The 15,654-nt window shown below is 42.5% G+C and overlaps 1 protein-coding gene across 4 annotated transcripts in view; it reads left to right on the forward strand.

Moving 5' to 3' along the window:
• The first annotated feature begins 374 nt into the window (after positions 1 to 374).
• TOX2 (TOX high mobility group box family member 2) overlaps positions 375 to 15,654 on the forward strand; it is a 297,642-nt gene continuing 282,362 nt past the window's right edge. For all 4 annotated transcript variants that reach the window (XM_054979270.1, XM_054979272.1, XM_054979271.1 and 1 more), the window contains exon 1: positions 375 to 563. In XM_054979270.1, coding sequence (XP_054835245.1) covers positions 462 to 563 — 102 coding nt within the window. In that variant the 5' untranslated portion in view covers positions 375 to 461. The remainder of the gene's footprint in view (positions 564 to 15,654) is intronic.

The following is a 15,654-nucleotide window of genomic DNA, read 5'->3' on the forward strand; positions in this document are numbered from 1 at the left end:
CCGTGTGGGAGAGCGCGCGCGCGCCTTCCTCCGGAGTGGCCAGAGCGGCTCAGGCCCTCTGAGCGCGAGTCCATTTCCTTCTGGGGGAACAGGTCAGGTCCCAGGCGTGTGCGTGTGCGTGCCAGAGACAACCTCCTGCCCTGAGGCGGTGCCGGCGCGCGCTTGGGCGGCTGTGAGGGCAGGCCAGCCCAGCCCAGCCCAGCCCAGGCAGGTCCCAAGCGCTTTCCCCTCCCCCTTCCTCCCTCCCCCCCGCCTCGGTGCCTGGAACAATAGAGTGCGAGAGGAGCCGGCTCTGGGCTGCGCTCCCTCCCCGCCTCCCTCTCCCCGCCTCCCCTGCCCGTCCCTCCCTCCCCGAGCCAGAGGCAGAGCCGCCGCCGCCGGAGGAGCCGGTTCCATGCCCGCTGGAGCCTCCTCTTGCCGTTGCTGCCGCCTCTTTCTCCCCCTCAGCGCGCACCCCCGGCATGGACGTTAGGTTTTACCCTTCCGCCCCCACCGCCGTCGGTTCCTTGCCTGGGGCCGAGCCCACTTGCTTGGGCCCCCTGGACTATTACCACTGCAACAAGGTAACGAGGTGGGCAAGGAGGGGGAGGGACGGGGGGCGCGGAGGATGCGCGGCGCCCCGGCTCGCTTCGACTCCCCCAACCCTTCGGACTGCTGCCCCGCACTGGAGGGCGAGCGCTTGCTGGGCACTTGCCTCGGTAGCCCACCTGGTTCTCTCTCCCCTCTCGGGGCAGGGCAAAGAGTTGTCTCCTTCGCACCCCCCTCAGCCAAGCCCCCCCCCCGCCCGCCTCTCTCCCGTGGAAGGCTCCCCACAAGCGGCTAGGGGGTCCCTTCTGCCCTTGCAGCAGGTCGCTAAGTCGCCCCAAAGTCCCGTGTGCAGCTGGCCGCCTTGCTTTGTGGCCCGGGCGGAAAAGAAGCCGAGCGCGTTCGAACAAACCCCCCAATCAAGGAGTCTGAAACTTCTCCTCCTCAGGGGAGCAAAGTGTGTGGAAGGGAGCAAGGCGAGCGCGGCTGCATCCTGCAGGAGGGAATTTCAAAACTATTGCATTTCGCAGCACCCAGGCTGCTGGCTGGCTGGCGCGGCCAGGGCGCTTCTCTTGCAAAAGATAGGGGATGCTTGGTGGGCGGGGGGGATAATAAACGGAGTGTGCGGGGGAGAGGAGTGGGTGGGAGGATTTGGGTCTCAGGGGCGTCGTCATTTCAGACCCCGGATTAAACCTCTCAGTTTTGGTAAACACTGTTTTATAGAAGAGGGGCAGGGGAGGATCTGAACACACAAGTGTGTTTGTGTATGTGTGTTTTGTGGGGGAGGAGTGGAATTGGAGGGCTCAGAGACTGCTTAGTTTGAAGTGTTTTTTTTTCTTATGTGCTTGGCAATGATTTCTGTTTGAAAATGTACAGGCTAGGGGAGAAAGGCTTTAGGGTGAGTATTTTATCATTGTTTATTTTGTAGTTTCTACGCTGTTGCTTAGAAGAAGCTGGTACATAAGATGCCCACTGCAACCTTGCATGCAGGCTTGCATGTTAAAAATCAATAATGTTTGGCTGTTTTGGGGGGTAGTATTTTGTTTTTTCAAACTCAGGCTTTGGACTGCAAGCTCTTGTCCCTTAGTTGTCAACCAACCCTTTCCCCTCCCCACAACCCAATTACTTCGGTTAAATACAAAGCCTACATGGGGGTTATGTATATTTCATAAGAAGCACAGCATGAAAACCTCTCTAACCTGGATTTGTCTGTTTGCCACAAGAAGAAAGTGCACCCTTTTAAAACGTGTATTTGTATGAGAGAGAAATAGAGAAGGGGGAATATGCTAGGGAATATCTGAGGGTTCCGAGGTGTTTAAGACTGAAATCAACTGAGAGCAGCCAGCAGCAGCAGTGCTAATACTTGTCTGAGTACCATCCATTTTGGGCAGCGACATTTCAGTGATGGAAGAATATGGTTGAAACTTTAAAATTTGATTTATTTAATAAACCTAGTATAGATAGCTGTTTAGAATAGTCAGATTCTTAGGCAGAACTTCCATTTGCATGGTCTGCTGATTTTGTTCTTGTGGTTTGCAGAGTTTTCTAAAGCAGCATGGCTTCAAATATTGAAAGAGCCCTGCTTTTATGAACATATATCTTTACACTTTTACCCCTATTTAAGACTATTAGCAGTTATGATTGATGTGCATAATAACATTTTATACAGGCAGTATAAAAGCTCTCCAAGCTGTCAAATCTAATTTGAAAATTTGTTCCCTGATGCAAGGTTTATCAAAAGTGCATTGCTTATTCACAGAACATCTGTTGATCTGAAAACAGATTTAAAAAAATCTTTATTCTTATGGGAGGAAATGTTAACATTTCATTATTATTGAAGTATCACTTCGATAATGCACTTAGTACGTTGGATGTCTGGGAACAGATGTCCAAAGCACACTTTGGAGAAAGAGTAGTGAGTTCTCATGTGTGTGTTATAAACACAGTTATTAAAAATATTAGCAATAATTCCATGTGATGTTTGTTCATTTTGGAATGTGGAGTACAGCAATGAATGTCCATAGAAAGAGGTGAATGCAAGAGGTTTGTGGCAGTTTCAAAGTAGGGAAAGTTACACAGTGTGATGTACTTTTTCAGAAACTTCGTCATTAGCTAGGGCACAGGGAAAACATTTCTTAGAGGATGGACTTCAGTCCTTGCACGTAATTGGAAGGCACTGGCTGTTGCAGTTAGTCTGAAGTCACTTGTCATTAACACATCTGTTTGTGATATGCCATTTGTTGAAATGCTGAGAGTATGAGTGACAGAGTACAGTAATAGTTCTTAATAATGCTAATAAACTCATGCTGGATTGAAAAGCATGATGAAGTGATGCCATTGCCGAAGAGCATACAAAGTACTGACCACTACCAGCAGGTGCTGCTGTTGCCACTGTTACCAAGATATTAAAACAAGAGCAAGGAAAGAAGAGAAAATGTTAAATAAGTTCCTGACAGTCCAAATGTATATATTTTTCCTTTGCTGTCAAATGCTGTTTACATAGTTATAGTGGACCAAATGTGCTTGTGGAGTGAACTCTGTTGCATAAAGATAGCAAAATTTCAATTGCAGCTGATTTTTCTTAAAACCTTTCCTGTCCTCTACAAAGATACTGTTGTATTCTCTAAAACCCATATTTTCCTGAACAGATAGATGAGCACATATCTAAACTCCTCCCCACCAATGATAAATATATATTCAGTGCTGTAATTCGATGGAATGCTGTATGAAGAGACATGGATTACAGTTGGTTCTGTTCCCAGAGATCTCACCATTTTAGAAATCCAGGGGATACAGAATTCAAGAAAAAAGATACCTAGATATGAAAAACTTCAGAGAAGCCATGTTTCCTCTAGTTGGATGTCATGAAAGAAATAAAAGTTTCAAGGGGATTGGAAAGGAAAGAGTTAAATTTCTTGGGTCCTGTTTGTAGTTGCCGACTATGCCTTTTCTTAGTTGAGTTTTTAGAATGAGCAGAGTTTTCTATCACAAAAACAGAACACTGACTTGGAGGAGCCTGTTTTAGGAAGGCCTGGATATTGCTTCTTTTCTTCATCCCCAGTAGAAAATCTGACCGTAGGTGCTAGAGATTTCTGAGGTTTCCTGAGCAGCTCAAACATGAATAAGGGAATTTTGTAAACTTGGTTTTTCAAGCCCTATGATTGAAGTGCTTTTCCTTTTCAACTGGTTCTTTTCTGAGTGGGTGGGAAATGTCTCTGGGAAGAAAGATTGTGTGCACTGCGTGTCAAGCACCGCGTGTATAAATAGATGAAATGGAGGCCATAGCAGTAGCTCTGCCAATGCTATCCCTGAGCCAGTAGACACTTCTAATATAGCCAGTCAGCTTTGCTGAGGAAACACAATTTAGCTCAAAGCATCCTGAAATGTTAATGTAATTGTTTCGTGCACTTACCGAGTATGATATTATTGTTATCATGAGATTTCTCATCTCATTTGTGTGCTGCAGCAAGGCACAGTTGCTCTTCACAGGCACTGACGTACCTGTTATACATCAGCATTTCCATTTTAAAAGGACAGGGGTGTTTACAAATAGGTCTTGTCTAATGGCTACATGCTTAGCTACATGCAATTTGCTGTGCTCTAGGGTATCATCTAGAATAATTAGTTGAGCTGAGCATCTAGTCTGCTATATCAGGAAGGAGGTAAAGCTGGCCTACTTTGTAGGGTTCTTGTGAAGATTATTGAGATATTTTTATTTGGTGTTTCTCTTGCTCTTATTTACGTATTACATTTATATCCTGTGTTTCTCTTAACCAGCTCAGAAAACTCAGAGAGGCATGCTTGGGGTTCCATGGAGGGTCTCCCATTCCCATCCTGACCACATCCAGACCTGCTTAGCATCAGCAATGTTAGCCTTCCTTCATGGAGTTCATTCTTCTCTCTTGATGATTTATCCCCGCCCAATCTGTGAGATAGATTGGACCTTGAACTAATGACTGACCTAAGGTCACTACATTGGAGAGGTGTTTTGAAACCAGGTCTTACCTAGTCTTACTCCCTCATTGTAGCACACCAGCTCCCAGGGAGAAGAACTCTGAACACATACAATGTTATGCTCAGTTATGACTATTGATAAATATTACCTTCAGTACAACTTCGAAATGTTCGAAGAAGCCCACAAAAATGTTTTATTAGCCTAGGCCACACTTCGATGCCCTTAAGGAAGAAGGAGAACTTGCTTTCCTGGAAGGCGAATTTCATTCACATAGGGACATTAGGAAAGTGGCTGTTTACAAACCTGCTTTTGTAATATTATAGGCTGATTCCTGGCAGAATTTTCTTGTAACAAAACTGGTACCCTCACTTTCTTCAGACGAAGCAGCAGTGTAGAGGGGGGGAAAATGTCACTAGTGAAGTGTACTTTATTCCGCAGAGAATTAGTTCTTGTGTGCAAAGTTTTTGATTCATACTCACTAAAGTCCAAATATGGTCTTTTTTTTCATTTAGTTATTAAGGATGGAGTTTTTGATTGGAATCATACTTGGAACTTTGTTGTTTTCTTTTCTTTCTGTTTTTAATTGCACAAATCACAGATTGAGAAAGTATTTCCCCCCTCTTTTCTACCTTGAAGTCTAGTACATCAAAACTTGCCATAACATTGATGGAATTTATTTGCATCTTCTGTAGAAAATCTTAGAACTGATCTTGAATATATGGGTTAAAAAAGTTAAAAGAGATAGAAGCTTCAAATAGCCTTTAACACTCTCCCCACCCCCCATCTGACTCCTTTAAGCAAATTTTGTGGCAAATGAATTTTGCATTACACTTATAGTGCATGGTGTTTTAAACGCTTTAAGGGCAGTTTTAAATTCCCTCCCCAAGCCAAGATTCTTTTGAATGGAAGCATCTAGAAGTATCCTTGTGTGACTGAGGAATGTAAGGTCAGGGAACAGCAGCAGATGCTTTATTGCTTGGGCTCTGTTTTTTAGTTTCTAGAGAAAACTTGCAGAAATTTACATTGCTTTTTAAACAAGGTTACAGGCATTTTGTTGTTTGTTATGGTTGTGGGTTTAATCTATATATTCATAATTTCTAATAAACGTGATTGTGCAGGAAAAAATAGTGAGTGATGTGGAGCATAAAGCTGTTTGTTCTACAGGAAAGATGCAAGTGGGCCTTGCTATGGAAATGAGAAGAGCCAAAAGATGTCTTGCCTATGTTGGTTTTGTTTCACTGGCTACCTGGACATTGCTAGGATGGATTGCACCAAGAAGGATCATTCTGGGCCAGGGCACTGGCAAAGTTCTCACATATAATTGAAAATTATCCTCTTTTTGTAAGGAACATTTTTAAGGCTAGTGCTGAAAATAATCTTAAATTTTTTGGTGTAAACAAATTTTAATCCTGTAGCCTCGTGACTACCAATCTGAAATGGCTGAATTTCCGCAGTTCAGTTATGTAATCCTCATCAGATTTCATTTTACTTAATCTTTCAATTGACTATAGTTGCTTATTGAAAGCTTTTTCTGATTTGCTAGTGCCTATCATAGGATCACCATCACCATACATGGGCAAGCATCAAAACATCACAATTTTGCTTTGTGTTTGAGTCTGCAATTAGGAGAAATGAGCTGGAGAAAACTTAGAATGGGTGACTAGACAAGCTCTAGCAAGTTAGTGGTTAAGAGAGCAGGACTCTAATCTGGAGAGCCGGGTTTGATTCCCCACTCCTCCACTTGAAGCCAGCTGGGTGACCTTGGGCTAGTCACTCACGGCTCTCTGGAGCTCTCTCAGCCCCACCCACCTCACAGGGTATTTTGTTGTGGGGATAATAATGGCATACTTTGTAGACCACTCTGAGTGGGCGTTAAGTTGTCCTGAAGGGCGGTATATAAATTGAATGTTGTTGTTGTTAAAGCTTGGGTACAAACAAGTTGCCAAGGAACATTGATATAATTGAACTCATAATCATATGTTCAAAATGATCACGGTGCTGTGTTTTATTAATCTTGAGTACGTAGCTTAGTGAAAGAGGTGGGTGGGGGGACCCTTGGCAATAGAAATCTGTGGCAAGAAGCAAATGCATGCATGCCCAGCAGCCTTTACAAATTGTGAAAATCCATTGTGGAAGAATGGGAGAAAGGAAACACATTTTTGGTGACCAGAACAAAGTAAACCAGGGTGACCAAATCTGGGGAGAATTTAGAGGGAAGAAATTTTGTTAGCATTCTCTTGACCAGTATATGTCCCAAAGGGGGAAGCCTTAAGTATGTACTCACCAAATCAGGGTAACTTGTTAAAATGTTTGTATATATAGGAATAATGAATATTTCCCCAACCACTACTTTAAACACTTCCATTACTTTAAAGCTTCTAATAATCATTCAGAATGCTGTATTTACTAGTCTCCGTCTTTAAATTAATATATATTTTTCTGTATTCAGAAAGGATTAAGGAATTGGAGTTCAGGTAGATGCGAAATCCAACCAATATTTGTTGTTGTATGTTTTGTTTTGTTTTTTGAAAGAACTCATCAGAAATTGGTTTTGACCTATTGGTATAAAAGAGGGTCAATGTAATGAATAAATTTTTATGGAACATTCTGTTTTCTTTTGACGTTTACGTGCACAGTAAATTGCAGTAGTAAACACTGGCCTTTTTCCTCTTGTGTTTTATTGCTTTGGCATGATGGAAGATAAAATATTTCCTTTACTATTTTATTCTCCCAAACCAATTCTTATTTTGGAAAATAAAATTCTTTTTGGCTTGCTTGAAAAGAGAAGAATGTTTCCTAATTTTTTTTTGTGTGTGCCTCATTTGGTGTGTGATCTTGAATATTGTTAAGTTGGGTAAAAACTTTGTCATTAAAAATCTTCACATTCTAGAAAAGGTTCAAGTTACTTGATATGCCATCTCTGTTTCCTGGGGCATAGGCTTTGATGGTGTGTGCATTCCATCTGCATAATAGAAAGTGTTTGAAGCGCTCTTTTGCCGAAGGCTTTATTAAATCAGGAATTCAGAACTAAATAATGAGCACCCATTCATTCACAGTAAATGTTCTAGCTTCATGTATGGAAAAGGGTTGCCATCATAGTTACTTTTAGAATAATAGAGATATTATTCTGTCTGCCTAGGTTGCCAATAGGTTTTCTCTGGCTGAGCTGGCAGATATGATTTTCGATTAGGTGATGTGGTTCGAAGGATGGCTGTCCTTAGGGATTGCAGCATACATGCCTAGGCTGCCTTGGTCAAGTCCAGCTCGGGACTTCGTGGCTTCCAGAGCAACCATGGGAACATCTCAGGTTGAAATGGGTCCAACACATGAAAAAGTTCATATGCTGGACCTTCTTTTCTGTATTGAGTGGCTTGCTGGTAATCTGATTAGGGGTTCAGAGCTTTGGCCCTTGCTGTAGTCAGATCACTGTCTTCTGAAGGCATGGTTGAACTCGCGGCCTCCTCGCTGCAGGGTTGGTGGACCAGTTCAAATGGTCTGCCTTCAGAGATTAATGGATTCTGTTAGTTTCCAGGTGGCTCTGGGGGATTTTGAAAGCCTCCCTGGTGACTCTGTGGAAGCCCTTGTAGCTGGATGGAATGATGGGGTGGCTGAGGGGGATAAACAGCACGGTGTCTTCTCTCATGCTCTGGTAGGCCCCCAGCTCTGCATTGACTTTGGATGAATCAGAGTGCGCCATATAGCCCTTTTGCAGGCCTTTGAGGTGGCAGTGATGGCAGCAATGAAGTTTTTTTTCATCTACCTGTTATATCAGCTGAGTTGCCCAGCTTAGTTGTTTGAAGTGGCTATGATGTGATAACATCTAGGTCCAACCCTGTCAATGATGTTTATTTGACCCCTAGCTGTGATATTTTCGCAAGAGTCTGTGCTCATAAAATTTCTCTCATCTGTTCTCACTTGTAGGCCAGGTTGAGAGCAGATCCAGTACCTGAGGTGTCAGAAGGACCTGCTTAGCCTTTTGTTATGGATTGATTCAGATTGATCTTGTCAATAAACGCTGGCAGGGTGCTTGGGATTGTACTCTTGATCCGTACCCATCATTGATTTTAAAATCATGCAGGGAAAAGGTATTGGAGATGTTGGTTAAAATTGGTGGTTTTGGGGGGGGGGTTGGTTAAAATTGTTAATGCCTTTCTGACTGAGGGCTTTTCCTAGACCTTTCAAGGAAATGATTATCAAATCTCTTTAAAAAAGCTTCCTCGACTAAGGATGTACTGGCCAACTATAATATAGTCTCCAGTTTACTTTTGTGGAGGAGGGGATAGGAGGTGTGGTGGTCGAGTAGTTCCAGAGATTCATGGATGATACATCTCTCCTTGATCCATTTCAATCTGCCTTCACATCTTGGTTTGGAACTGAGACAACTATAGTTGTGCTGGTGAGTTACCTTTATTGAAAGCTGTACAGGGCAGTATTTCTGTTGATAGTGTTATATCTTTCAGTGGCCTTTGATATAGTTGTCTGCTCCATTCTTATTGATTAGTTGGAATATGGAGTTGGTATTAATGAAGCAGCTCTTTGGTGGTTTTGGTGTTTTGGACACTGGAGGAGTAGAATCAACAGGGTAGAACTTGTCCAGTGGCATGTGACAGGGTTCTGTGTTCTCTTTCCTATGCTCTTCAGCAATTAAACAAAGCCACTGAATAAGATTGTCTTCAGGGCTGGGTGTCATCAATATATGGATAACACTCAACTCTTAATTTCATTATACAAACCTTCAAATGTAGCCCTCCTGCCTCTGAATGAGTGCTTTGTGGATGTGATCAAATGCCTAAGGCAAAATAAGTGGAAGTTGAATCCAGACAAGGCAGTGGTAATGCTGGTCAGGAAGGTTGATATTTTAGAGCTATTTGATCCACTTATAGTGGATGGAGTGGAGTTGGTATTTGTAGAACAGGTTAAGACTTTGGGGGTGCTTATGGACCTGACATCACAGTTTGAAAAGTAGATTGGTGTTATCATCTGCATCTGGCTCACTAACTTTCACTTTTCTTAGGCTCAGCTGATCTGGCTATGCTGAACCCTGCTTTTGTAACCTTGTGGTTGGACTACTGTAAACTAGTACTCTATGCTGGGGTGCCCCTGAAAAACAATTCAGAAACTTCAGCTGGTTCAGAAAGTTGCAGCCTGATTATTGTCAGGGGCTAGCTGGTAGAAACATGTCTTGCCTGTTTTTAAACTGGTGCATTGACTGCCAGTTCATTTTTGAGCCCAGTTCAAGGTGCTGCTTATAACCTTTGAAGCCCTTCACAGCCTGGGACCCACTTATCTGAAGGACCATCTACTCCCATAGACCCCTGTGTGCCCTCAAGCTGCAGCTTGCTGGCAGACCTCCCATGTAAGAGAGCCCACTTTTCCACAGTCACTCCTACCCTGCGGAACAGGCTTCTTGAGGAGATGGGGGAGGGGGGGGTCACCATCTTTAGAAATGTTTAGTTGGTACTGCAAGGCCATTTTATTCTCCAGGGCTTTTAATGGAATATAACTGCAACTATTTTTAAGGGGAGAGGAATTATTTGGGGGTTTTAGTGTGTTGCTTTTAAACTGTAATATTATTATGATGATTTATAAATTTTCTTGAGCCTCAAGGAAAGATGAATATAAATATCTTATTAAATATTTTGAACATTGTGCTAGACAATAGGGTCAGTTCACATTAATTTCCTTTAAGACGCAGTATGCTGAAATTGGTAATTTATTGAGTGAATTATAAAAAGGGATATAGTCGGTGAGTACATAGTAAGTTAAGAACTTCCCTATTTATTTTTATTTATGTTGCTTAGAAACAGTTCCAAACAATTGTAGACATCACTGTAATGTCTTCAAAACTGCATGGCTCTCAAATCAGGCATCTTGTGTCCACCACACGAAAAAAATATATGAGTGGCTGAAGCTAATCCGAGTATTTTACATGTATGCAAAGAAAGAAACTTGAATTATTTCAAAAGGTCTTTTGGTTCATATGCTGTTGGAGAGTCTGTTGGGCTGTTCAGTGCTCTGTGATTTTCTGCTGCTTTGGAAGCTGTTGGTGATTGCTATTTTAAATGTTTGCTGAATTGAATATTTTAAAAAATATGTGCACATATATGTGTAACCTACCTAGGGCCTCTTTTTAGTGGGAAAAGTGGGGTATAAAAATTTTAAACAATGTTTTCCTGGGTGTGATGGATGACAGCAATTTGTGAAAATGCTATGTTACTGCCCTCACATGTAAATGTAAATAGTTCTGAAGGAACTGCAGAAGAATCTTGACATGTGGACTTGAAAATGGCAAATCAGCCTGGAGTTTGCTTGTCTCCTGGTTCAGCTTCTCTGCATTCATGAGGACTAGAAGTATGTTTAACCATAAGAACAAAACTTAGAATTTTCAGGGTCCTACTTAGTACTTTTAGGCTGTATTGTAGCACCCCAAAATCTGCTTGAAGTCCACCTGTGCAGTAATAGAAAATTGAACTATCTGCATTACTGCTGGAAAAGTTATTCCATCAGATCTAGTGGATTTTTGGGGAGGTTTTTGGTATTCTGGAAAGTGCTGCTAGTGAGATAAGTCTTACTTTCTATGTATAAAAAAGAATTCTTTTTGGCAGGGTTATAAAACAGTGTGCATGCACGTGCTTTCTTCTAGTTCAGGGGATTCTTATTGATATAGAAGATACTTCTGACCCATATGGACTATTTTCACACTATTTATTTTTATTAAAGTCCATGTACTTGTCTTTTAAAGACTTTTCTATGGTGGAATCCAGATCCCATGCCTATTCAATGCTTCTATTATGTGCCAGTATTAATCTGCATAAAATGTGTGCTTCGACCATTCTTGAGTCTATATTCAGGTTATTCTAACAGCACATTTTATTGTGAACTCACTGGGAGGGCTAATGTGCATGGAATGAGCCCCCCCCCCCCCCGTTTACCTTTTATATTCATCTTCTTACAAATAAAGCTCTAAAGCTCTAAATGTGTTTTTTTTTTAAACTAGAGTCTGGATTATATCTTTCAGCATAAATGAAGCATATAATTGTGTTTTCCTAACTGTTCTGCATTAAAAAATAAGTTACTTTGCTGCTAATGGTGTTTTCCTAGAGAATTTTACATCCAGCCATGATCATGATTTTGTTTCTAGCTGTTTTGGTACAAGATTTTTTTTCTGTGTTCTTCTTGTGTTTTGAGTTTCTTAAGCAGGGCAAGAGTGGTATTACGATTCCAGGTTTCGTACTCAAAATATGCTCACTGGAGATTTGCGATTTGATGTTTCAGTTTTTTTATTGCAAGATAGAACTTTAAATATAATTATACTTTTATAATCTGGCATGCAGGGCTCATTTCAAGGGGGAACATGCAGGAACATTTCGGTAGTTCCCGAAAGAGATCACATGTCAGGTGGCTCCGCCCACCTGACTCGGCCATTTTGGGCCCATTTCAGCCTGGATTGGGGCCGAAATGGGTGGTGGATGACTCTCCCACTCAGCAGCGGCCCGATCCTGACCATTTTGGGCCCCTTTTTGGCCATTTTCAGCCCCTTTTTGCCATTTTGGGCCCACTTTCGGCTCTGAATGGCCAGGATTGGGTCCAAAACAGCCAGGATGGGTTATATCAGGGGGTGTGGCATATGCAAATTAGTCATGCCAACGATACACTTCTGGTTATGTCAAGGGGCGTGGCATATGCTAATGAGTTATGCTAATGAGCTATGCTAATAAGTTCCTCCAGCTCTTTTTCTATGAAATGACCCCTGCTGGCATGAATTGCTTAGATTTCAAAGGGTATAATAAATAAGTGTCATTAGTACATTGCTAGTTGCTTTGCCTGATTTTGTGCTGTTCTACTGGTTCAATTAGGATGTCTTAAGGATTTGTTCTTTTGAATATCTGTTTGTCAATTGGTTTGTGTGTCACATCTGGCCCTTCAGATCTAATATCTGTACAGAATCTCTGTCTTTCCCATCACCTTCCCCCCTCTTCCTGTGCTGCTTATAAGGGCTGCTGACAGTCTAATCCTGGCTGCCATTTTAAATTTACAAAATTGTATTGAGTTTTAAAATTTATCGTTACCTGTCTCAAGACCACTTCTTGGGGAAGTTTAGGTGGGGGGGGAGTTTTGTGTGTGTGTGTGGTCCACAGTCACATGACAGACTAAGGATTCTGAACCCAGATCTCCACAGACTGAGTCCAGCACTCTAGTCACTATACCATTCTTGCTCTACAAGCTACATGACATTTTGTGCCAACAGTTGTTGCATACAAAATTCACATTTTTTAGCCTCAACAAAAATTTCTCATTTGTGTCTGACTGGATATAAAGAGTTTCGACCAGAGGTATGGAATCAACTGGGTGGAATTTGTCTTGCGGAGTGCCACAGAGTTCTATTGTCTTATCTATGCTCTTTAGTATATATGTGAGGCTGGTGAATGAGATTGTCTGGAGCTTTGGGGTTGGGTGCCATCAAAATGCAGATGATCCCCAGCTCTATATTTCATTATCCAAGCCACCAGATGCATCAGTCTTGGTCCTGAACTGGTGCTTTGAGGTAATGGTCAGGTGGCTAAGGTAGAATAGACTGAAACTGAATCCACACAAGACAGAGGTAGTGATGGTTGAGAAGGCTGATATTCTAGAGGGACTGAATCCACTTGCCCAAGATGGACTGAGGTTGGTTTTCTCAGAGCAGGTCAAGAGCTTGGGGGTGCTCATAGACCCTGCCTGCTCTTTAAAAAATAGTTGGCATGGTGGCAAGGAGCACCTTTTATTAGCTACATCTGGTGCGCTAACTCTCTTGCTTCATAGACTCAGTCAATCTAGCCACACTGATCCATGCTTCTGTAACCTCACAGTTGGATTACTGCAACATGCTCTACAGGGGGCTGCCCTGAAGACAAGCTGGAAACTGCAAGTCATCCAGAATGTGGCAGCCTGACTATTGTCAGGGGCTAGCTGCCAGGAAATGTATCTGTAGCCCGTGGACCCTTGCCTTAAGGGGACCTTTCTTTTGGGCCCCCATTTTGGTTCTAACATGGGTTTAGAGCTAGAAAATGAAGTCTGCATTTTTCTGAAGATAAGCTAACAGCAGTGGCTTATTATGCAGCAGTGAGCCCTGTCAAGGTGTTGAGATAATAAGCAGCAATGGAATGTAGACCCATTCCTCCCCAAAGTCCACTTTAGGCAGCTTAAACCAGAGGGCCATTCTCTCCATGGTTTTTGGTGACTCATCCCTGAGTAATTTGATTCCAATGAGCAACCCAGTTCTCCAAGACAATGAGCAATGGACTGACCCCAGCTAGTTCCACCTCTTATCTTAGTTACTGTACAGGAGGGTTTCTGCCCTCTCCTTAATCTTGTTATTCACCCACGTAGGTCTGTGTTTCTCCAAATCTCCTCCAGGAAGCATTTTAACTTCTATGCAAACCAGGAAAATTCCCTTTTTCGATATCAGCCTCCTCCCTACTTTAAACTTGGGTGATTCCCCAGATTTAGGTTTTCTGATAGCCTTAATGCAGAGCAGGATTTAGCTTGTGATTAGCCTTATTATAAACTCATCCTCCTAGAGACAGCCATTTGTCTCTCCTGGTCATTTGTTCACTGATCATTACCTCACCTCGTGACCAGCATGTTCTAGATTATGAACATCTGTACCAGTCCCAGAATCCCCAATACTTTGCAGCCGTTTTTCCAGCTACTGCCCTTGTGTGGCACAGGTTCCTTGGAGACACGAGCTGGTCTTTATACTCCTCTCTTCTACTCTCTACATCAGGAGGACTCTATAGGACTTCCACACTCTATAGGACTTCCACACACAATAGGATAGTTCATATGCTCTCATCTCCCCCCCCCCCCGTTTTTGTCTTCCTTAATAGACAGGTAGCTGTTAGGAAAAGAGTTTTGGTTTGCTGCTCCCCCCCCCCCCGCCTTCATTTCTTTAACAGTTGTTTAATTTGGCTTATGTTATCTCAATAAAAAACGTTCCATTTTAAGAGCACTTACTTATTTTCCCTTCATTATTCTGAGTGCTCTGCTGGATTTGGACCTTGGTATACACTGCTTAAAGAGCCCAAAATCTTACCCCACAGTTCACTTGTTTGTTCCTTACCGGCAAGGGAACACCTTTGCTTATTGTAGGCCTTCACATGTATAGCAATTTGGGTAACAGTTACCCAGTTACCCATTTTGAAAGTTACATTGGTTGTCAGTTTGTTTCTGAGTTCAATTCAGGGTGCTGGTCATGACCTTTAAAGTCCTCCATGACCTGGAACCCACATATTTGAAGGACAGTCTCATTCCATGTGCCCCAGTGTGCCAACTACAATCCTTAGGCAGCCATTTGTTGGCTGTCCCAACACTTAAGGTGGTCCATCGGGCATTGACCAGAGCCCATCATGGCCCCTGCTCTGTGAAATGGACTCCCTGAGGTGGTAAATGGAGCCCACTCCGTGGAGATGTTCAGGAGGCCTCAAGGTTTGCTTGTTTGCCAGGATTTTGAGGCAGTCATAAGGCAGGCATCTTTAGGGGGGTGGGGTTTATCTTGGTTTTAATTTGCAAATTTTAAAATCATTTTGTAATCTGCCTTGAACTGTGTGGAAAGGCAGGGTATAAATGCAGAGAGAGAGAGAGAGAGAGAGAGAGAGAGAGAGAGAGAGAGAGAGAGAGAGAGAGAGAGAGAGAGATAGAAGGAAAAAGGGGTGGGACCAAGAGAAAATAAGAGAATGTGGAGATGGTGGAAGGGAATCCTCCAGCTAGTTGACATATTGAATTTCAAATCTGCTGTTGAAATAGTCCAGGGAATGGTTTCCAGATAGTCATATTGGCAGGTCCACAGACAAAATCCATCTTTTTGTCATCAGGTCAGAAGGTGAATCGTACTTTGATTAACATAGCTGTTGATAACCCTTTATTTCTTCCTGCCCATTTCTTAGTTGAAATATGCAACTATATGTACAACCAAGACAAACTCATATTGCAAATATTGAAAAAGACTACCTCATTTAATGGCTTCCTCTCCATCCCACTTTCTGAGTGAATTTGACTTGGAAAGGGATTTGTGATACACATTTTGTGCCACAGAGAACAGATTTACAGGGAGAAGTAAGAATGTAAAGGGAGGGTGCAAAGAACTGACATGGCAGTCATGAGGGCTGAATTTCTGTATAGCACAGGATTGCTGT

The sequence above is a fragment of the Eublepharis macularius genome, chromosome 5 (assembly GCF_028583425.1).
Source record: "Eublepharis macularius isolate TG4126 chromosome 5, MPM_Emac_v1.0, whole genome shotgun sequence".
In the NCBI taxonomy this organism is placed as follows: domain Eukaryota; kingdom Metazoa; phylum Chordata; class Lepidosauria; order Squamata; family Eublepharidae; genus Eublepharis; species Eublepharis macularius.